Raw genomic sequence first — 20,797 nt, forward strand, 5'->3', positions numbered from 1 at the left:
TATTGAAAAGAACCCAAATTGTGCCCTGACGATGCTTGCAGGAGATTCTACAGAATTTAGTACCTGGGAAGGTATGCAAAGATTCAACTTTACGACAAAACATTAAAACATTTCTCCAAGTGATGGCGCCAATTCAACGTCTACCAGCAGCAAGTAAGAATTCCTGTGGACTGGGCTGCCTGGGTGGCTCAGTGGGTTAAAGCCTCTGCCTTCCTTAGGATCTCAGGGTCCTGGGATTGAGCCCCACATGGGGCTCTCTGCTTGGCGGAGAGCCTGCTCCCCCTCCCCACCGCCTCTCTGCCTACTTGTGATCTCTGTCAAAGAAATAAATTTAAAAAATAAAAAAAATTTAAAAAAAAGAATTCCTGTGGATTTACATCTTCACCAACACTTAGTACTGTCATATTTGCTTTTTCCAGGCAAATGGATATAAAATAGTATTTTACTAAGAAGTCTTACTGGAAGTTTTTATTTGCTTTTCACTGATCACTAAGATTGAAACATATATGTGTGTGTGTGTGTGTGTGTGTGTCTATATATATATATATACATAGATATATATGTAGATATATAGAGATATATATATAATCAGCCATTTAGATTTCCTCTTGTAAAAAGTGACTTTTCATGTCTTTTGCCCAATTTTCTCTGGAGTCGTCAGTTTTATTTGTTTACACTTATTTTCTTCCAGGTAATGGCTTGTCTTCACTTTCTTTATGGAGTCTCCAGTTAAAGAGAACTTTTTAACTTTAATGAGGTAGAGTTTATCAGTCCTCTCTTTTGTGGTTAGCACTCTGCATCTTGCCATGAAGTTCTTTCTTGCTCTGAAGTCAGAAAAATATTCTTCTACATTTTCTTGTAAAAGTTTTAAATGTTGTCGTTTTCATTTAATCTATGTGGACTTGATTTTTTTTCGCCATATGAATAATCCCCGTACGATTTAGCCCAGCCTGGCTTATTTGTAGTTTCTTCTTCCCCCAGGAATGAGCAAGACGACCTGTGTTAGGTGTCAGACTTTAGAAAACAAGCAAGAATATCGTTGGCTCTATTCTACTCCACTGGTAAATGTGTCTGTCCTCGTGCTCCTATCAGGTGATCTTAATTACTAAATCTTTATAATAAGTCTCAATATATGGAATTCTAGAGACTCCCCCCCCCCTTATTCTTTCACAGGAGTTTCTTAACTATTCTTGGGCTTTTGCCCTTACATAAAGATAGGTTGCTAAATTGCTCAAAATACTCTGTTGAGGGGCGCCTGGTGACTCAGTGGGTTAAGCCTCTGCCTTCGGCTCAGGTCATGGTCTCAGGGTCCTGGGTTCGAGCCCCACATCCGGCTCTCTCCTCAGCGAGGAGCCTGCTTCCCCACCACCCCCCCCACCTGCCCGCCTCTCTGCCTACTTGTGATCTCTCTCTCTATCAAATAAACAAATAAAAATCTTTAAAAAAAAATACTCTGTTGGCATCTTGATTGAAATTACCTTGAATCTGTATGTCAATTTGGCAATTTCGAATCTTTACAAAACAGAGTCTTCCAATCAATTACATAGTATCCCTGTTTGTGAGGTCTTCTTTAACATCTTCCAATGAAGTATTTTTTTATAATTTTTAAAAATTTTTTATAAACATATAATGTATTATTAGCCCCAGGGGTATCTGTGAATCGCCAGATTTACACACTTCACAGCACTCACCATAGCATCTACCCTCCCCAATGTCCATAACCCCACCACCCTCTCCCAACCCCCCCCCACCCCCGGGTCACCCTCAGTTTATTTTGTGACATTAAGAGTCTCTTATGGTTTGTCTCCCTCCCAATCCGATCTTGTTTCATTTATTCTTTTCCTACCCCCCAAACCCCTCATGTTGCTTCTCGACTTCTTCATATCAGGGAGATCATATGATAGTTGTCTTTCCAGTGAAGTATTTTTTTGTAAAGACTTCATTTATCCATTTGAGTGAGAGAGAGAGAGAGAGAGCATGAGAGGGGAGAAGTTCAGAGGGAGAAGCAGACTCTCCGTGGAGCTGGGAGCCCGATGCGGGACTCGTTCCCGGGACTCCTGGGTCATGACCTGAGCTGAAGGCAGTTGCCCAACCAACTGAGCCACCCAGGCGTCCCCAATGAAGTTTTATATTACTCTTCATAAAGATCCGATCTTCAGTATATTGTGTTTTCCCCTCTACTCGTTGGGAAGTTTACCTAGTATCTTTTCATTTATTGCACTTGAAATTTTAACATGCATGCTCAAAGTCCAAAATTAATATCTTCAACACCCCTCTGCAACAATGCAAGGATGTCAGAACATTCACCTCTGTCTTCCTCTCCCATGTTATTTTAGTTTTGCCCTTTTTTTTTTAGCCTGAATTCACGTAATTACCATTCATATATCACACAGACATTCGTTTAGATTTGCCAGTTGGCCACTACCACTCCTCAGCACTCCTTCTTGCATCGCAAACCTTCCCTCTGACGTCATCTTTCTTCTTCCTAAAACATAGTCCTTAGGAACTCCTACCATATATCTCTCCCGGCTCTCATGGTGCCCGGAGGAGACCCCACACACCCTTCCATCAGGAAGTAAATACGTCTGCTTCTGTTTCTTTCTGCAGTGTCACCAACATCGATGGCCAGTGCTAAACTATATTGGATTTCAGTAACCGAAAATGATTGGAAAGTGACAGGAACCCAGCAGGAAAAAGAGAGTCAGCCTACATGGTCAAGAGCCATGGGCGAGGAAAAAATCACGCTACATCAAGTTTTTGGTTGAGATTCTTCCCCAAACTTATGTTCCATGGGGGAGGGAAGACTGTTCATAGGATAAACATCAAAGGAATGAAAAGTGTTGTGTTAGCCTACTGAAGTTATGGGGGGTGTTTGTTCTTCCCATTTTACAACACTTCCATCTAGATGGTTCGACCTCTGTGTGGGGGGAGATGAATAAAAAGTGGCTGGCTTTGTCCTATTGGTTTTCTCCTCCAGGTGTATGTCGTCTCTCTTCAAGTCAAAGCTCCTTGAGAGCAAGACGACCTCCCTGTAACGACCACAGCACCTTGTTGCACAAAATGGCAGCAGATGCAAACATTCTCTCACAGGGCAGAGCAGCACCCAAATAAGTTGAAACTGTCTTCTCCAGAGTGTATTAACAAGCTTCCAGGCAATAGCACCTCCATGCCTTCAACAGATGCTGACTAAAATACAAACAATCATAAGAGAATATTATGGACAATTATAGGCCAACAAATTGGGCAATCTGAAAGACAGAGGTAAATTCCTAGAAACGTATAAACTAACAAATGTTCAGGGACTGAACATCCCCTGTCCAGGCCATTTCCTGCACCCTCCTCCTCCCCCAAAATGGTCCTGCCTGGAATTAGCCCACCTTCCAGATTGAACCCACAGCTTCTCTGTTTTTCCATCAGTTTACCAGACTCTTCCCAATCCTTTGGTTCAAGATGTTGGAGGCTTTTTTTTTTTTTCTTTTCCCTTTGGTCCCTTTTCCTTATCTTTCTCACCAGCCTGCTGTCCAGTTCTGTCGATCCTTCCTGCCCAGGATTGCTATTCATTATCCTACTGTCTGTTCCAGGATGGTGCAGAACTGGTCCCGAGAGAAGGAGGATCTGTGAGACTCTCCAGGGACCTGGAAGGGAGCCAGAGAGACGAAGGCTCAGATGTAGACCAAAGTAGGTGAATCTGGGCGTTAGTTTCTCCCCAGGCCCAGAGCTATACCCATGCAAGAACACGGATAGGGGAAGAAGTTGCGAGATCAAAGAATGGGGGAGAGGGCGCCTGGGTGGCTCAGTGGGTTAAGCTGCTGCCTTCGGCTCAGATCATGATCTCAGGGTCCTGGAATCGAGTCCCGCATCGGGCTCTCTGCTCAGCAGGGAGCCTGCTTCCTCCTCTCTCTCTCTCTGCTTGCCTCTCTGCCTACTTGTGATCTCTCTCTGTCAAATAAATAAATAAAATCTTTAAAAAAAAAAAAAAAGAATGGGGGAGAAAGTGGCACCCTGAGGTCCCGATTATGATTCCCCGGCTACTAACTGGTTCCTCATAGACAAATAGATAAATTTGCCTTGATGACAATCTGCAGCCGGTGAGAAGAGCAGCCACCTCCTGTGGGCTTGTGCCAGGACTCCACGGCTGCTGGGGAGAGACAGAAGGTGCTGGTGGCCGAATAGGAGCCCGAAACCACAGCTCCGGGTAGTCAGTCATTCCTTTTTTTTTTTTTTTTTTTAAGATTTTATTTATTTGACAGAGATCACAAGCAGGCAGAGAGGCAGACAGAGAGAGAGGAAGGGAAGCAGGCTCCCCACTGAGCAGAGAGTCTGTTGGGGGACTCCATCCCAGGATCCTGAGATCATGACCTGAGCCGAAGGCAGAGGCTTTAACCCACTGAGCCACCCAGGCGCCCAGTCATTCATTCTTTAAATACATTTGAGCACTTGGTTGGTGTCAGGCTTGCTTGGTGCTGAGGGTCTAAGTGTAAATTTGCCCTCATGGAATTTTTAGCTGGGAAGTAGGGAGAGGGGGAGACAAACATTAGACAATTCTTTGATATATAATGACCAGTTATGATAAGGGCTCAGAGGGACAAGCCCAGGTCTAGGGAGCTGGAGTGGAGGGGGGGGGGCACCAGCCTGGGGCAGGGAAACCCCTCCCCCCTCCCATCAAAGTCAGGGTCATTATCAGGCCTTTCCCCTCTCCTACAAGTTCCCCTCCCTCTGGCTCAAGAAAAGGGATTTGTCCTCTCCCCGTCCTGGACAGACCCACAGACGCGAAGGCCCTCTCTCACTCTGTAGCCTCGCATGTTCCACAAGCTCTGGAGTCATGCTTTAAGCCCAGCCAGGTCCCTTGCAGCTGTCAAAACCCAAGGAAAGGAGAAATGAAATGCACCACCTTCTTCCCTCTGCTTCGGGCCCTCATCCGCCCCCACTCCCGACCCCTGCAACGGTCTTGGCATTGCAGGGGGAGACCAGCTACAACCATTCGTCTGAATTGTGCTCTGCCCCCCAAAATCAGATATTGAAGTCCTCGCCCCCAGGAAATAGAATGAGACTCTATTTGGACATAAGGCCCTTTTTAAAAGGGTAATTAAGGTAAAATGAGTTCATATGGGTAGAATTCCAGATGATTTGTCTACTTATAAGAGATTAGGACACACACCGATCAAGGGGCAACCCTCCACAAGCCTCAGTGGGAAAAAAAAAATCCTTGCGGACACCTTGATCTTGGGCTTCTAGCTTCCAGAGCCACGAGAAAATGAACATCTGTGTTTAAGCAGCCCAGTCTGTGCTATTTTGCTATGCTACCCTCCTTCCTCGATTCAGAGGGGGACTGAGGCCCGCCAGGAGGGTGGGGGAGGGCACTTTGCTTCAGGCTGAAAGGACCAGGACCCAGGCCTGCCTCCCAGCGGCAGGGCCCCCTGGCTTGCCCAACAGGATTCTCCACCTCGGTTTCTCCTCCACGGTATGCATCCGGATTATTCTGTCTTAATACACCTCTGATTGAATTTCCCCATACAAGAACCTCCTGCAGCCCAGCTCCTCCTACCCAGCAAGAGCCAAGCACACTTCCTGGTTCCGCACCCCAGACCCTGCCGGTGAAGGCCTCAGTCAGTGAGGGCTTCTCCAACACCCACATGCATCAGAATCACCTGGGGAGCGTGTGAAAATGCAGATTCCTGGGCCCCCCACCACCAGAGAGATTCCCCTTCCATAGGTCTGGAGTGGGGCCCGGAAGGACACATTTCTAACAAGCTTCCAGGCCACGCTGATGCCACACTTGAGGAGCTCGGGCTCCGCTGTCTTTCCCCAGAACCGCCCCAGCGCCTGCTCTGCCATCAGAGCAGCTTTCTTCTTCCCTCAGCTCCCCAGGCCCTGGAGCCTCTGCCCAGCCTGGGCTGCCGCCAGGAATTCCCTGCCGCCAGGAGGGTCCCACAGGGGGCTCAGATCCTGGGACCTCCCAAATCAAGATAAAGTCGAGGGGTTGTGCCGCCTTTTAAAGGGAAGGCTTTATTGGAATTTGAACCAAAACTGGAGTGACTCCAGTCCAAAGACTGGGGGATCTCAATGAAAAGGCAGACAGCTGGGTCCACCCCCAGACCCCCAGACACAGACCTCCCATGGAGACACTCTTCAGAAGTCACCGCCTCAATACACAGATGAGCAAAGGGAGTCACAGAGAGGGCAAGTGACTTGGCCCAGGGCACACAGCAGGCGCACGTTAAGCAGAGGCTGAGCCAGAACCTGGATCTCCTTGGAACATTCTGCCCACTGCATCTCACTGCCTCGTCTGAGCCTCCAGGGGGCGCTCCTCTCCTCCTGCCCTTGCTCACCATCCTCCACCTCCTTTCTGACCACAGCTGGGCCCTGGCATTTGTAGCTAAAGATGAAATGGAGCCCCAGGGGATTATGAATCATGCAAAAGGGGAAAAATGGGGGAAAGGGCAGGGGAAGCTCTCGGCCGGGAGGGGGTCGGGCATGCAAAGCCACTCAGCCAAGTCCAAGAAGCTGGGGCGGGGCTTGTCCTGGGACCTGCCCACATGTGCCACCCACAGACCTCCGACTGGGGAGGGCTCCGAGGGGAGGCCGGGGAACCACAAACAGCAGGCCGGAAGAGAACCTGTCTCTGCCCTCCCTTTGCAACAGCTCGGCGCTTCAGAGCCCAGTGCAAGTGGGGGCAGGGGGCTGGTTAGTTAGCTGCTTAGTTCAAGCTTCTCGCTCCTGGACTCGGATTTCTGCTGACAGCCCCAATCCGGCTGGCGGGACTGGATCTGGGGTGTGCACCAGGGGTGGACCACTGCCCACTGCTGCCCTCTCAGGCCTGCTGCGTGAGGCACCGGGACCCTGCTGGACCCAGGCTAACCGCCTGGGTTAACCGCTGAGGCTAACCGCTAAGGGAGTTTCCCTGGCACCTCAGATCCTGGCTGGGAAAGGCAAGTCCGGCCAGTGGGGGCAGGGCCAGGACTCCTGGAATCTAGATCTGCAGGCCGAGTTGGAGGCGCTCCATTCCCATGTCACCTGGAGAAAAACTAGACCCACTTCCTGACCCTTTCATCCTGCAGCCGCCCATCTTCCACCCGGTGAGCAGCCACTCTGGTCTGGAATCTCCAGTCCCAGGGCTCCCTCCAAGTCCAGCGGGACCCAGACTCCCAGGCGGTGGGTGGAGAGGCCTTTGGGTTTGGGCCATCCCCCCCAGCACCTACTCATAGACTCTGGAAGGCCCTCCTGAGCTTAGCGAAGTGGCCGACCAGCTAATTCCCACTTGGGTGGGAATGATGGGGCTCACCAGGTCCTTTCATTTTAAAAGTAATAGAGCCTGGAGTCAGAGCTGTGCTCCTGTCATGTGAAGGGGGCCAGGCTAGGAGGATCTGGGGCTCCTGGGGCACTGAGTACCTAGGGTGGTCTCATCTCCAGCCTGGAAGAGAGTTACGTTGGAACTTCCAACTCAAGGATGGGTGTAGGGGTCCTCATGTCCTCCTCCTGCTCAGTGCCCGCATGGATTTGCTGAAGTCTGGTTTTGCTTTACAGAAGGCTGAACGCCCAGCACACTCCTTCCTCCCATTAATAACGCTAATTATCACTTTCTCTTGACTGCGCCTTCTCCCCCTGGGAGAGCTGGGGCAGCTCGGTAATTACTACAGGCCAGGCCTGGAGCCTGGGAAGTGGGAGGGGCGGCAGGACTGAGCCTGGCTAAGCCTTGGGCCCTCCGACAGCCAGCTGGGAGCTCCAGCACCTTCCCGGATGCCTGAGTAATGGGGTGAAGCAGCTCCCCAGGTTATAAGCTCCCTCCTTGCTCTGCAGGCTGCGAGCTCCTACCTAGAGGGCAGCACTGTTGGGGCTCAGGTCCTTCTAGGTGGTTCGGAGAACACGTGAAAGCCAGTCTTGGTTGTGCTGATGTGTCCCTGGGATATGTTCCCATTCATTCTGCAAACACATATTCACAGCCCACACTGTGCCAGGCGAGGCCCTGAGCACAGAAGGGAAAAACAGGGCTTCAGCTCCGGCTAGCCTGAGCCTCCAGCAGAAACAGCCAGCCCCCTGCTTTCCCTGTAAGCCCGCCAGTGGCCAAGCTGGCCATAGAATGAAGCATTCCGGGAACACAGGGGATGGAAGGAAAAACTCAGTCACCATAGTGGACAGTGCTTGGAGAAGGGTCAGAGAACCTCAAAAGACCAGTTGGATCTCGCAGGGCCAAGGTAGAGCAGAGGAAGCGGCTCTGAAAAGGCAGGGAGTTCTAAACTGTGTGTTGTGTTTTAGGAATTCTGCATAGCTTCTGTGCGGGGAGAGGTGAGCCTGGGAAGGTAGGCTGGGCGGTTGTTGGGTATCTCTGCTGGTATCCATATCAGGGTCCCAACTTGTCCAGCCTTCTGCCTGCTGCCCATCTCTCCTGGCCCCCCGTTCCTGGGCTTGAGCCAGTAAACAGCCTCAGGACCTCGATGCCGGGTGCTGGAGGTCAGGGCAAGTCTCACTGAGGACCCGTCTTTGCCCAGGGAGCTGGGAAGAGGGGCAGGGCTCTGCCACCATGGGTGCAAGGGGGGATGCTCCTAGGGGGGGGATGGAGCTGAACTTGGCTTCCCTAGGGCAACGCGGCTTTGACATGTGAGGGTCCAGGAAAGGGGAAAAGGTGGAAGAGAACCCTAATTTTTCCCCCATAAGGACATTTTCTGTTGGGGGCAGGAGAATGGAGTTTTCTTGTTCTTCTCTCCCCCACCCTCTGCCCACCTGATGTGGGGTCCCTCGTAAGACCCATTCCCCAGCCCCATATGGCAAGCTCTCCCCCCTTGTTCAGGTGGTTCCTTATGTCGCGACAATTTTCGGTGGCCTGCGTGCGGGCAAGATGGTCATGCTACAGGGAGTGGTCCCTCTAGAGGCACGCAGGTAAGGGGGTGCTCCACGGGGCTGCTGGAGCTCAGCCCCAGAGGCAGCGAGCTGGAGGTTCCTCTCTGCCTTTGGGGTCTCGGGGTTTCCGACCAGGGGTGCCCCTTCAAGAGCACCTCTCCCCAGGTTCCAGGTAGACTTCCAGTGTGGCTGCAGCGTGCACCCCCGGCCGGATATCGCCGTCCACTTCAACCCTCGCTTCCACACCACCAAGCCCCACGTCATCTGCAACACCCTGCACTCGGGGCGCTGGGAGGCCGAGGCCCGGTGGCCCCGCGTGCCCCTGCAGAGAGGAGCCCCTTTCCGCCTCCTCTTTCTCTTTGGAAACGAGGAAATGAAGGTGATGGGAAGGGATGGGCTTTGGCGTCTAGAACCTTCCTCCTTCTCCTCCTCCTTCCCTCCACCGAATTCTCCACGTCACTGTGAGGAGGAGCATCCCCGGGAGGGCTTAAGACCTGAGAGGACTGAGCAGCCGCCGAGCCTCGCTCCAAGCTGCCCTGGGCCCACATGGCCTGGGACCCATGGCGGCAAGAAAGCTCTCTCGTGCCTGGCCCTGGCCCTGGGGAGGGCACCAGAGCCATAGTCCTAGCAAGTTCTTTAAGAGCCTGCAACGTGATGGGCTCTGTTCTAGCCCCATCACCTGGGGCTGGGGCTTCTGCTGCTGCTGCTGCTGAGGGATGGCCTAGGGAAGTGCTATGTCGGGGCAGAGGGACAATCAAAAGGGCCTTGGTTCCAAGGTCAGCTGTGCAACCTTGGGAAGGTCACAGAAGCTTCTCATGCCTTGGGCACCTCGTCTGCCAAACACGCCCATCTCCCAGAACGGGTGTGAAGTTAAACGAGGGACGGGCCAGGTAAGAGCGCCCCACGAGGCCAGGCGGATTCAATGCACACTAAGTGCTGCTGAGCTGTCTGTCTGTCTGTCTCTCCAGGTGAGTGTGAATGGACAACACTTTCTCCACTACCGCTACCGGCTCCCGCTGTCCCGTGTAGACACCCTGGGCATATTTGGTGACATCCTGGTGGAGGCTATTGGATTCCTGAACATCAGCGTGAGTTCCCTGAGTGGCGACAGCTCCTGCCTCCCCCTGGTGTCTGGGCAGGCCCGGGAGCCCCTGCTGCCCCGAGCAGGCCCTGTCACACCCATTACAACCATGGTAGAGGGGATCCATCAAGGTGTGGGATTCGAGCGGGGTTGAGAAGGTATCCGCAGAAGGGGACCCGAGAGCAATGGCCAGGAGGCGATCTGCTTGGACACTTGGAGCCAGGGGACCCAAGCATCAGTAGCTCTGTCCTTCGCCCCTGAGGAGCTTATGGAAAATGCAGATTTCTAGGACCTACCACCAGACATGCCGACTCCCTAAGTCTGAGGTGGGGCCTAGACTTGGGCAAGTGCCAGGTTTGAGAACCCCCGACAAGGCCTGCAGGGAGAGTGAGGACCCACCAAAGCCAGCCTCGACCCACCCCAGGGCATCAGCAGGGTAGGCGGGAGCCCCGCAAATGACTCGCAGAGCTTGGCGGGCCTGAATCCCACGTGTTGCGTCTCCTCTTCCCTAACAGCCATTTGCGGAGGGCGGCAGCGAGTACCCAGTTGGATACGTGAGTTTCTGGGGAGCAAGGATGGCCCTCAGGGTTCTGGCCACACTAGCTGAGCCACCACTGTTCCCAGCTCCCCTGGCTTGACCTGCTACTCACTGGACTTGCCCAATTGAACAAAAGCCAGCTGCCCCTTCCCTCACTGGGCAGTGGCCATGGATACTGGTCACCCCCCTCATTGCCCACAAGCCTGGATTTCCCTCTCCCAGCCCGAGCCGGGGTCTGCTTGGGAAGATGGATGGGGTGGGCTGGCTGTGCAGGGTGGGCAGAGCCCCAGGGCTCCTATCAGAAGATCCCGCCAAGTTGGAACTTTCTGTTGCGTCCACTGGGCGAGGGAGCTGGGGTCGGCCTGCAGGACAGAGGGGGAGATGTGGTCCAAGGCCACCCAATAAGTGAATGACAGGACCCTCTGTGCAGGTCTAACACATTCTTCCAGACCCAGTGTCTATCTGAATCCAAGAGCCCCCCCCCCCAGCGCTCCCATTGTTCACCTGTGTTGTTTTTAAAAGAGACAAACCCAAGATACACCCAAGTCTTCATAATAATATTGAGAAGCTCTCTTTCGCTGAGCAAACTTTGCATGGTTTCCATGTCTCCTTTCTCTTTCTTTCTCCCCTCCACAGCCTTTCCTGCTGAAGAGCCCCAGCCTGGTGAGTGACCTCCCTCCTGGGTCACCTTGTGGAGGTGTCGTCCTGAGGAAGCACACCCCTCCCCCCGGTGGGAAATGCCCCCAGCATCAAGGTTCCCCCTTCCTTTATAGAAACCTCCAGCTTCGTTTTCCCTTTTCTCCATTTATTCTGCATACCATTATCTGAGATTCTTCTGTGCCAGGCCCGGTGCCAGGCTCCAGAACAGAGGAACCAGCCAGTCCCAGCCGTCCAGTGGCTCACAGGCTGCTGGAGAGAAAGACCAACGAACAGGCCATGACAGTCCAGGATGCACCAATGGGGGACATATTGTCACTCATGGCCCCCGGGAAGAGGGGGCGACCACGGAGCTCAGCCCTGAAAGGCCAGGGAGAGCCGAGGCCTGCGGTAGATGTTCGATAAATGAGGATAGTTGAGTGTCCTCCTGGCCGCATGCCTAGAGACAGACACCTGCCGCAGGGCTCCCCTGGGGCAGCAGCTCTCCCCACACCCCTGCGCGCCTCCCTTGTCAGTCATCTCCCATCTCCCTACAGGAGGTGCCCTGCTCGCGTGCCCTTCCCCGGGGTCTCTGGCCCGGACAGGTCATCGTGCTGCGGGGGCTGGTCTTGCCGGAGCCCAAGGAGTACGTATCCACATGGAAGGGAGGGGGCAAATCTCTGAGTCGATGAGCTCCACAAGTGTCCCCTCTTCCATCTCTAACACCACTGCCCCGTCGTGGAGCTTGTGGCTGCGAGTGTGCTCAGTGCTTAGTTCCAACCACTGAGCACTGGACGGTGCCCAGTGCTCAGGTTGCCCCGACAGCCCCAATTCTCGGAGAACCCTCCCTGCCTGTCCATCTGTTCAGACCAACCAGCCTCTCATCATAGGTGCCAGCTGGGGCCTCTGGAAAGGTCCTTTAAGGGCTCACGCTGAGACCCAGATAGAGAATTCATCCTCGCAGGGTGACATGGCACAGGGTTTGGGAAACATGGCCAGGCAGCCCCAGAGAGAGGACCTGGTGCTGGGCAGTGGGAGCTTGGAGCCATACACCAACTACACGGGTGCTGCCTAATCTTTCCAACAGGGGGCGCTCCTGCTCCACTCCCGAAACCTACGCACTCCAAAGCCACTTTCGCTTTCTTTTTCCTTCTTTTTTTCCTTTCCTCCTACCCTCCAGCTGGAACTGCATTAGATTTCATGACCTTTCTGGGCCCGATCGCCTGGGTTTGACTTCTGCTGAGGGCACTTACTACCTGTGTGCCCCTTCAAGGCAGTTACTTTTCCTTTCTGTGCCTCAGTTTCCTCGTTTGTAAGAAGAGGTAATAATAATGCCAGCTTCAGGGGTGGCGTGCATGCTCAGAACTGGGCCGGGCACACAGTAAGCGCTCTACCAATGTGGGGTTCATCAAAATGATCTCCATGGAGGGGCGGGAGGGAAGGGAAGTGCCTTGTCTTCTCCCTTTCTGTCTCGGTTTCGTTTTCTGGAGTCCCTGACCTCAGTGAACTCTTGCCCTGCCTGCTCTTTCTTGGGCGGTCCTGTGAATTCTGGAGTGGGTGCTCACCATAGCCCCAGACAGCATGAACCTCCAGAGCCAGGCACAATAGGGTTGGAGTCCTGGTTGGAGTCCTGGCTTGGAGCCACACACCAACTATACAGATGCTGCCTAATGGCTCCAGTATGGAACCGTGTGGTCCCATGAACAGTGCAGTCTTGGGGCAAGTCACGACAGCCCTCTGAGCCTGGAGTCCTGAGTTTCCCCATCGGAATAAAAGGAGAGAGATCATCTCAGTCCTACAGGGAAAATGAAAAAGTTTCCAGGTTTACAAAGAATACCCTCCCCCCACAAAAACTTGGGAGACATGATATCAAGTTCATGTCCTAGTTCAAAGTCAAATGGCTAGTATCAGGGATGCAGCAAGTAATCAAACTGCTCTTTCTCGAGGGCCGGACAGGTGACAAAGAGCGAAGCCCTGGGTTGGGAAGGAAACATGGAAAGAGTTTTTCCACAGAACCACTCAGGCTCAGCCTTCTGATTATTTTTAAAGAAGAAGCAGGAACCCATCTTTCATATAAACTTTCCCAGTTTTGTAACATGGTATGACCTTGAAGTTGAAGAACACGTGGACCAGCCAAGACATTTTTCTTTTCTTTTCTTTTTTAATTTATTTTATGAAGTGGTGTGCTACTTCTTTTTTTTTTTTTTTAAAGATTTTATTTATTTATTTGACAGACAGAGATCACAAGTAGGCAGAGAGGCAGGCAGAGAGAGAGGAAGGGAAGCAGGTTCCCTGCCGAGGAGAGAGCCCGATGCGGGGCTCGATCCCAGGACCCTGAGATCATGACCTGAGCCAAAGGCAGAGGCTTTAACCCACTGAGCCACCCAGGCGCCCCCAGCCAGGACATTTCTACAGGCCAATTGGACCATGGACCGCCAACAGGAAGACTTAGCAGTACCTGGCGTTCAGCAAGCCCACAGTAAATGCTGTTACTGTTTTTTTCTGGAATCGACTGCACCTTGAACTGGACAGAGGAAGTCGGAGTTGGAAGGCACAGAATTCGTCCGCATGAAAAATCTGTCCTTCCCTCTCCGTCCATCCCCGTAGCACAGGTGTGCAGCTGCCCCAGGACTTCACTAGGTGTCTGAGGACTGTCCGTTAGCATCCAGGGCTGTGCAGGACAGGGAGAAGAGAGGCAGGGAGACACTGAGGCCTCTGGGAGTTCTCAGGCCAATGGGAAGGGCTTGGAGCTGGGGGCTAGAGGCTCTGTGGTGCACTCTCCGGGACCCTGGCTTTCCAAGCTTCTTCCCAGTGGTGAGCCCTTGCTGGTTCCTTCCCAAAGCTGGAAATGTCTGGCGCATCCTCCTAGAACAGATCCAACGAAAGTCCCTGGAAGACCCGCCCAGGCTGCACCTTCCCCATCCCTCCGCTTCCATCCCCTCCCCTGCTTCGCTGCTCCACGCTATGCCTCCTGGTCTCCCTGGTCTCCGGCTCTCAGGCTACTATCAACCACTTCTTGACGCCCGAGGCATCAGCCACCAGTAACTTCAGAGGCGCTGTTTCAAAGGAAGCTCCCTGGACATGAAAAGGAATCTGGCTCCCCTCTGAGGGGGGCAGGTGCCAGGCAGCAGAAAGGTGCCAGATCTGGAGTCCTGTCTTATGCCCAGCCCAGCCCAAAGCCTCGCAGCTATTACTAGTGACAGACCCAGCCATGTGACTTCTTGTCCTTGTCACTTACACGGGCTGCTAAACCTCAAGGCACAGGATTTCCGGGAGGACTCTGTAAAAACACCTACTGTGTGCCAGGCACTCAATAACTTTCACATACCCTATCGCTTTGTTCCTGTCAATAGGAGGGATTGGACTGTAGAGTGATATTTGTTACACAGTGGGTCTGATATGTGCTGATTACAGGCCCGGTGCTGTTCTAGCACTTTAAGAGTTCTAGCACAGGAGAGCTCGTGAGGCAGGTACAGTGCCCTTCTCCCTACACTACAGAGCAGGAAACTGAGGCACAGGGACGTGCAGTGACCTCCCCAAGCTCCCAGGACTAGGAAGCAGCAGAGCAGGATTGAACCCAGGTGGCTCACACCTCCACATGATTTGCAAAACACTTAAGACAACACAGCATGAAGCACGTAGTACGTGTTAGCTACTACTAATACGATTCTCCCCATCTCGACAGGGGAAAACAAGGCTCAGGCAAGGTCTTTTGCTCCCCTGTGGGTGGCTCCAGCCTGTGGGTGGCAACGTGGGGATTCCCACCCCCTCTCAGCTGCTCCCCCACATCCGTACCTTAGGGTCTGGCAGCCACAGCTCAAAGGAGTCACGGAGCGCCTCCTCCCTCCCCTTCTTGTAGCTTCACACTGAGCCTGCGGGACGAGGCTGCTCACGTGCCCGTGATGCTCCGGGCTTCCTTCGCAGACAGAACTCTGGCCTGGATCTCGCGCTGGGGGTGCAAGAAGCTGATCTCAGCCCCCTTCCTCTTCTATCCACAGCGATTCTTTGAGGTCAGTCGCGGAGCCAAGTGGCCTGGTCCCTCCGGGGCTGGGCACAGAGCAGCATTCCCATGGGGAGACAGGGGTGCGTCCTAGGGCTGGGAAGCCAGAGCCTGCCAGGAGGAGCAGACATCCAGGCCAGGGCTCTCAACCCTCCATGCGCCCGCCAGCGATCCCACACCCAAAACGTGGATTTAATCAATCAGAGCAGACCCTGGATATTTAACACCCGCCCCCCCCCACAATGACTCCAAAGTGCTACCAGGGTTGAGAGCCAGTACTCGCGGGAAGACAATGGGCACAGATGGTGGGACTGAGGCCCAGGGCTGGGACGATCCTCATGGAAGGTCACAGCGGTCTGATGACAAGCTGGACACCCAGGCCTGTTCCTTCCCACAACCGGGTGTCCCACGGTCCAGTCTTTGTGACCTCCGAGGGGAGAGCTCGCTGGGTGGGGAGTCAGGCAGGCAGTGGAGGGTCAGTCTGTCCAAAAGCCTGTCTTTTCCAGGTGCTGCTCCTGTGCCAGGAGGGAGGGCTGAAGCTGGCGCTCAACGGGCAGGGCCTGGGCGCCACCAGCCTCCAGCGGCAGACCCTGGAGCGACTGCGGGAGCTCCGGGTCAGTGGCAGTGTCCAGCTCTACTGCGCCCACTGCTGAGGAGTGAGCCGGGGACCCCGCCAGGGAAGGGGAGGGCCATGCCCGGCACCCCTTGGTGTAGCTCCACTCTCCACCCTTCCTTGAACCGTGTGCCTGTCACCACCACCAGAGTCTGCAGGGGCTTTGGGTCCCACAGCAGAGGGAAGGCTCCTCCAACTCGGGGCCCCCTCCCCCAGGAGCCCGGGACTTGGTTCTCTCCTCCTGCAGGCCCTAGACAGGGGGGAGCGGGAGCAGCCTCATAAGGACACTCAAAGGTACGGTGGCTAAGGAGCACGGGTGGCTCCGTCAGTGAAGCATCCAACTCTTGATTTCAGTTCAGGTCAGGATCTCAAGGTCATGAGATCGAGCCCCACGACAGGCTCTGCACTCAGCAGGGAGCCTGCCTGAGAGTCTCTCTCTCCCTCTCCCTCTGCCTGCGCGCTCTGCCCTGCTCAAGCTCTCTCTCGCAAATAAATAAAATCTTTAAAAAGAAGACGATGACGACGACAGTGGCTTAAAGCATGGAGACATGTGTTTCCTTCTCATCTAATAGTTCTGGGGAAAACGGTCCCAGTCAGTGGTGCAGCTCTGCTCCCCGTGGACCTTTAGGAGGGTCCCAGCCACGGTGCCCGCATTCCCAGGGCACCGGCACCATCTGGGGGGCTGAACCTCGGCTGCCGCCATCCCTAGGTTTCAGTCACTGAGAAAATAATTAGGGAATGTGGACACGGCCCACCGGCTTTCAGAAGCCCGAGCCTAGGCTTGGCCCACCCTGCGTAAATTCGCGTCTCCTCCACAAGCAATAGGTCACGGGGCCACGGGGGCTAGGAAGGCTGGAAACAAGCTCTAGCAGGAGGGCCACGTGCCTGGCCACATGCCTTGCCACGGTTCCTCCGCTGTGATTCCTGGTATGTGGGGATCTGTGTGTACCGCCTTACTTTGTGTTTTCCACTGCCTGGGCTAGTTTTCCCTCGTATTTTCAACCTCCTGGCTTGCTGCTGGATAGATGAAATCTCTATCACCCTCCCCACCTTTTTTTTGTTGTTGTTAGAGTGGTTTGGAAGTTTGAAACTGCATTCTACACTTCTGGTGGTTTTATGAGTAATAAAAATCTTGGGCGCCTGGGTGGCTCAGTGGGTTAAAGCCTCTGCCTTCAGCTCAGGTCATGATTCCAGGGGCCTGGGATCGAGCCCCGCATCGGGCTCTCTGCTCAGCAGTGAGGCTGCTTCCTGCTCTCTCTCTGTCTGCCTCTCTGCCTACTTGTGATCTCTCTCTGTCAAATAAATAAATAAAATCTTAAAAAAAAAAAAAAAAAGACAAACTGCGGTTAAATTGGGTAAGCCCCAGTTTAGGAACTCTGTCTAACTGACACATTTTGGTTCCTTTTTAGCAACCTCAATAAGCCCAACTTTAAAAAAATAAAAAAATAAAAAATAAAAAATAAAAAGCCTAGTCCATAGGGGCATCTGGCTGCTCACTCGGAAGAGCATATAGCTCTTGATCTTGGAGTCATGAGTTCGAGCCCCACATTGGGCATAGAGATTACTTAAATAAATAAAGACTTAAAACAAAAATTAGTCCATGGAATGTAAGAACATGATAATCATTTAAAGTTCATTCAATTAATTAATTTCTGAAAGGATGAGAGGAAGAACCTTGCTTTCTTTTCTTAAATATTTTTTTTAAAGATGCACCTTTTTTTTTTAAGATTTTATTTATTTTATTTGACAGACAGAGATTACAAGTAGGCAGAGAGGCAGGCAGAGAGAGAGGAAGGGAAGCAGGCTCCCTGCTGAGCAGAGAGCCCGACACGGGACTCGATCCCAGGACCCTGAGATCATGACCTGAGCCGAAGGCAGCGGCTTAACCCACTGAGCCACCCAGGCACCCTCTTTTCTTAAGTATTAAAGACACTGATAAACATGAAGTTGAAGCTAAAATACACTCGAAAGCAATCTCCTGGGCCAAGACACGAACACTTTCAAAGTAAGATCAGCTACTTCCACCCATACCCTGACTGCACATTCCCAATGTCCAGGGAGTTCTTCAAACATGCTTGTTCCTGGTCCCCACCCCAGAGCGATGAAATCGGAATGTCTGGGTGTGGGCCCTGGGCCTCAAAATATTTTTAAGATCTCCCAGGAGAGTCTGACATGCAACCAGGATTCAGAGTAACTATTCAAGCCTTGAACACTCTGGAAATTTCCATAGCCTTTGACATATGAAATTTGTCCAGGAAAGAATACGCCTCATGCCGGGCTAGCGGAGCCCTCGGTAGGGACTAGTGACCAGACCGATGAGAGCCAGGCTTGAGGGAAGGGACCCAGGCTATGGGAGGACAGGGTAGAGGGAAGGGAAAAGTAACAACGCCAGAGAAGGTGGGGACACCCAGAATTAGGGAGCCAAGACCCCAGTACATAACAAGAGCAGGAGGGAAAGTGGAGAATGTGCCAGACTCAAGGAGACGGGATCTATGCTGCTGAGTCTCAGGGAGACTCTGGGACCCCTCTGAGCCACAGCTCCCTCCAACATAGAATGGGGACGGTCCGTCATTGCTCTGATCACCCCCACAGGGCTGTGAGCCTCACATGTGAGCAGCCGTGTCCGTTTTCCAGTACTTTCCCACACATTTCATGCCAGTAAAAACCCTGTGATGTAGACAGGATAAGAAGAAAGCCAGGCAGACTGGCCCAGTAACTTCTCAGAGATCACGGAGCTGGGCAGGGGCGTGCCAGAGTCAGAACCAGCTCTTCCTGTTCTCCTGGTCCGTGCGGGCTCTTGGGGCTCTCCGCTGACTCTCCCCCGGAACGCGGCTCCCGAAGCATACAGCCTGAGTTCAAATCCCGCTGCCTCCGCGAGCTTAGACGTCATGGCTTTAGACAAATTCAGCGTGTTCACATGGAAAGGTATGGGCAGTCCCATTAATCCAGCAGGATGGTGGTGACTTTAGGAGTCACAGGCACTTAAAATGCCTCATACTGAGTTGGAACTCCAACTCCAGAATGGTGGCTGCTGGAAGTGTAAGAGGTACTAATCCGCACCCACCCTCCCGCCAAGGTTGCCAGCGCCCCTCCCCCAGCACGAGCAGAACCCTAGGAGTTGACATCTCCCCTGTGAGGACACATTTCAGATCGGTGATGAAGTCCTCACCATCACTTTCCAGACAGGTGGACGCCCTCCGTTCAAGGATCTTCTCCTTCACAGAACTGATGACCTTGTCTACACACGCCAGAGCTGGTGGTGGTCATGGGGTTGTTGACTCGGTTGCTTTAGGATGTGCAGAACCTACTGGGAGTTGTAGACAGACACACTCTTGACTCGGGGGCATCGCTGTGGCACCAGGAGTCAGAAGCAGAACTCACAGATTCTGAAGGGCCCCGGTGTCTCCATGGGGCCAGGCTGACGCTGTGTGGACCGTTTTGCAAACAAGTTCTGTTTGGGACCCACGCGAGGGCTTGCCTTAACAAACAAACAAACAAACAAATGCAATTCAGTTGATGTACACCAAATCTCATCCTGTAGAGAATAAAGGTCCAGAATTTTCTATTTCCAAAGAATCCAAGGGGTTTCATAGGAAAGAACAAATAGGCACTTGTCCATGCTTCTAAACCCAAGCATTGATGTCTAAAGAGAAAACATTTTCCCGCTTGCAGGGGCCACGTTCCCATCCCCCGTGTGGTTGGCCCCGTGCTCACAGCCAGTCTGAAAAATCTCTAGCCGGTCTCCGGGTCTGGCGTCTGGTCTGCTCCATCGGCGCATGGGGGAGAACAGTGAGGTGCGAGCGCTTGTCGCATGAGGGATGCCTAGCCCTGCTGCCTCCCTTTGCACAGGTGCCAGACACTGGAATCTGGCAAAAACAACCCACTCCCCCACCTCCGAGTCGTGGAAAAGGAGGGGGTGTTCCGGGAGTACACGTTCACTCGGATGTGGGTTCACACGCACGTGCGTGTGTGGCTGTGTTTCTGCCCGTATGTTGTCATGACAACGTACGTCCCAGCATCTTTCTGACCTATCCTAGCACCACAGCTGGCCAAGGCAACACTGGGAAGTCCCCGCTGAGCCCCTCCCTCCTTGCAGACCTGCCACGAGCCACACACACCCCCACCCCCCCGCACTGCTCGTGGTGTCCACGCCCATGTCAAGGCCCTCCCTTCCATCCACTCCTGGCCTTGGGATGCTTTTCTTCTGTCTTGGCGGAGGTCCTGACAGCCAGCTCGGCCAAGGAGTGGGATCTCGGGGGCCACAGAGCTGTAGGCAGGGGGTGGACCTCTGCCAACCAGACTTCCCACCTGCACAACCTGAGAAAGAAGCATTATGTCCTCTTGTTCAGAGGCAGGAACTGGGATCCTGGAGGATGGTGATTTGTTCAAGGTCACTTGTGTGAAAAGGCTGATCTGGGTCCCTCCTCTGCCCACATCTCCCACTAGTGGCCCCATGGCCCTGTCTTCCAGACCCCGTTCCTTGATGTCAGTATTCGACCCAGGACACCCCAGTGGCAAGGATCAATGTCTTTTCTGTTCCTCTTCTTCTATGTTCCTGATCTGGACAGTGACATCCTACACTCCAACCCCTCATTCCAGGCTTCCCAATCCCAAAAGCGAGCCATCCGAAGTCCACCATCTTCCTCACACACCCCTTCCCTCCACCCCACCTCTACCCCTGCCACCTGTGTTCAGCCACTAAGTCCAGTCCATGCTAACTCTAGAAGTTTCTCCTGAATTCTCCTCCTCATCCCTTTCCCACCCTTTGACATGGTTCAGGGCAGCCCCTGTCCCTGCTTCCATGACCCCACAGCCTCTTGACCAGTCCCCCTGCCTCCTGTCCCTGCTACCCCACATCCAGTCTCCCCAAGACCCACTGTGATTTTCCCAAAGAGCACATCTGGTCATGATCTTCCCATGGCCTACCAGTGCACACACTTTGGGCAGCTCAAAGGCCCCGCTGACCAGCCCTTCCTCAGCCCTCCTCACCCTCCCCGCCCTCTGTCCCCAGGTTGACTGGCTTGCCCTTCACCGCAACACAGAGCTGGCTCCTATCTCTGGTCTTCTGCATATCCGTCTGTCTGAGTCACAGTC

The 20,797-nt window shown here is 53.3% G+C and overlaps 1 protein-coding gene and 1 long non-coding RNA gene across 6 annotated transcripts; one reads left to right on the forward strand and one right to left on the reverse strand.

Annotated features, from left to right (window-relative positions):
• Window positions 1–6,539: 6,539 nt before the first annotated feature.
• Window positions 6,540–16,215, forward strand: LGALS12 (galectin 12). 5 transcript variants are annotated; one of them, XM_082748250.1, is made up of 10 exons: window positions 6,540–7,076; window positions 8,786–8,874; window positions 9,001–9,214; window positions 9,804–9,923; window positions 10,432–10,470; window positions 11,091–11,117; window positions 11,648–11,736; window positions 13,609–13,702; window positions 14,950–15,100; window positions 15,597–16,215. In XM_082748250.1, the coding sequence occupies exons 1-9, from the start codon at window positions 7,008–7,010 to the stop codon at window positions 15,097–15,099; spliced, it is 891 nt and encodes a 296-aa protein (XP_082604376.1). In that variant the 5' UTR covers window positions 6,540–7,007; the 3' UTR covers window position 15,100; window positions 15,597–16,215. The 5 variants fall into 5 exon arrangements, with proteins under 5 accessions (XP_082604376.1, XP_082604377.1, XP_082604378.1 ...); XM_082748251.1 differs by lacking the exon at window positions 13,609–13,702 and having other exon boundaries at window positions 6,543–7,076; window positions 11,091–11,184; XM_082748248.1 differs by lacking the exon at window positions 13,609–13,702 and having other exon boundaries at window positions 6,546–7,076.
• A 1,167-nt stretch (window positions 16,216–17,382) lies between these two features.
• Window positions 17,383–20,341, reverse strand: LOC309873177. The gene is made up of 2 exons (XR_014316214.1): window positions 19,418–20,341; window positions 17,383–19,181 (listed from the first exon to the last, which is right to left on the reverse strand). It is a non-coding gene; the product is annotated as an uncharacterized lncRNA (long non-coding RNA).
• Between the last annotated feature and the right edge of the window lie 456 nt (window positions 20,342–20,797).

Source organism: Mustela nivalis (genome assembly GCF_964662115.1).
Source record: "Mustela nivalis genome assembly, chromosome: 9".
NCBI lineage: Eukaryota > Metazoa > Chordata > Mammalia > Carnivora > Mustelidae > Mustela > Mustela nivalis.

What these genes read in the sequence shown, in the direction of transcription:
- LGALS12 (XM_082748248.1), top strand. Translation starts at nt 7,008, where the DNA reads ATGTCACCTGGAGAAAAACTAGACCCACTTCCTGACCCTTTCATCCTG. An exon ending in AGCCGCCCATCTTCCACCCG is followed by an intron (nt 7,077 to 8,785) that starts GTGAGCAGCCAC and finishes CCCCTTGTTCAG; the next exon opens with GTGGTTCCTTATGTCGCGAC. An exon ending in GCGAGTACCCAGTTGGATAC is followed by an intron (nt 10,471 to 11,090) that starts GTGAGTTTCTGG and finishes TCCCCTCCACAG; the next exon opens with CCTTTCCTGCTGAAGAGCCC.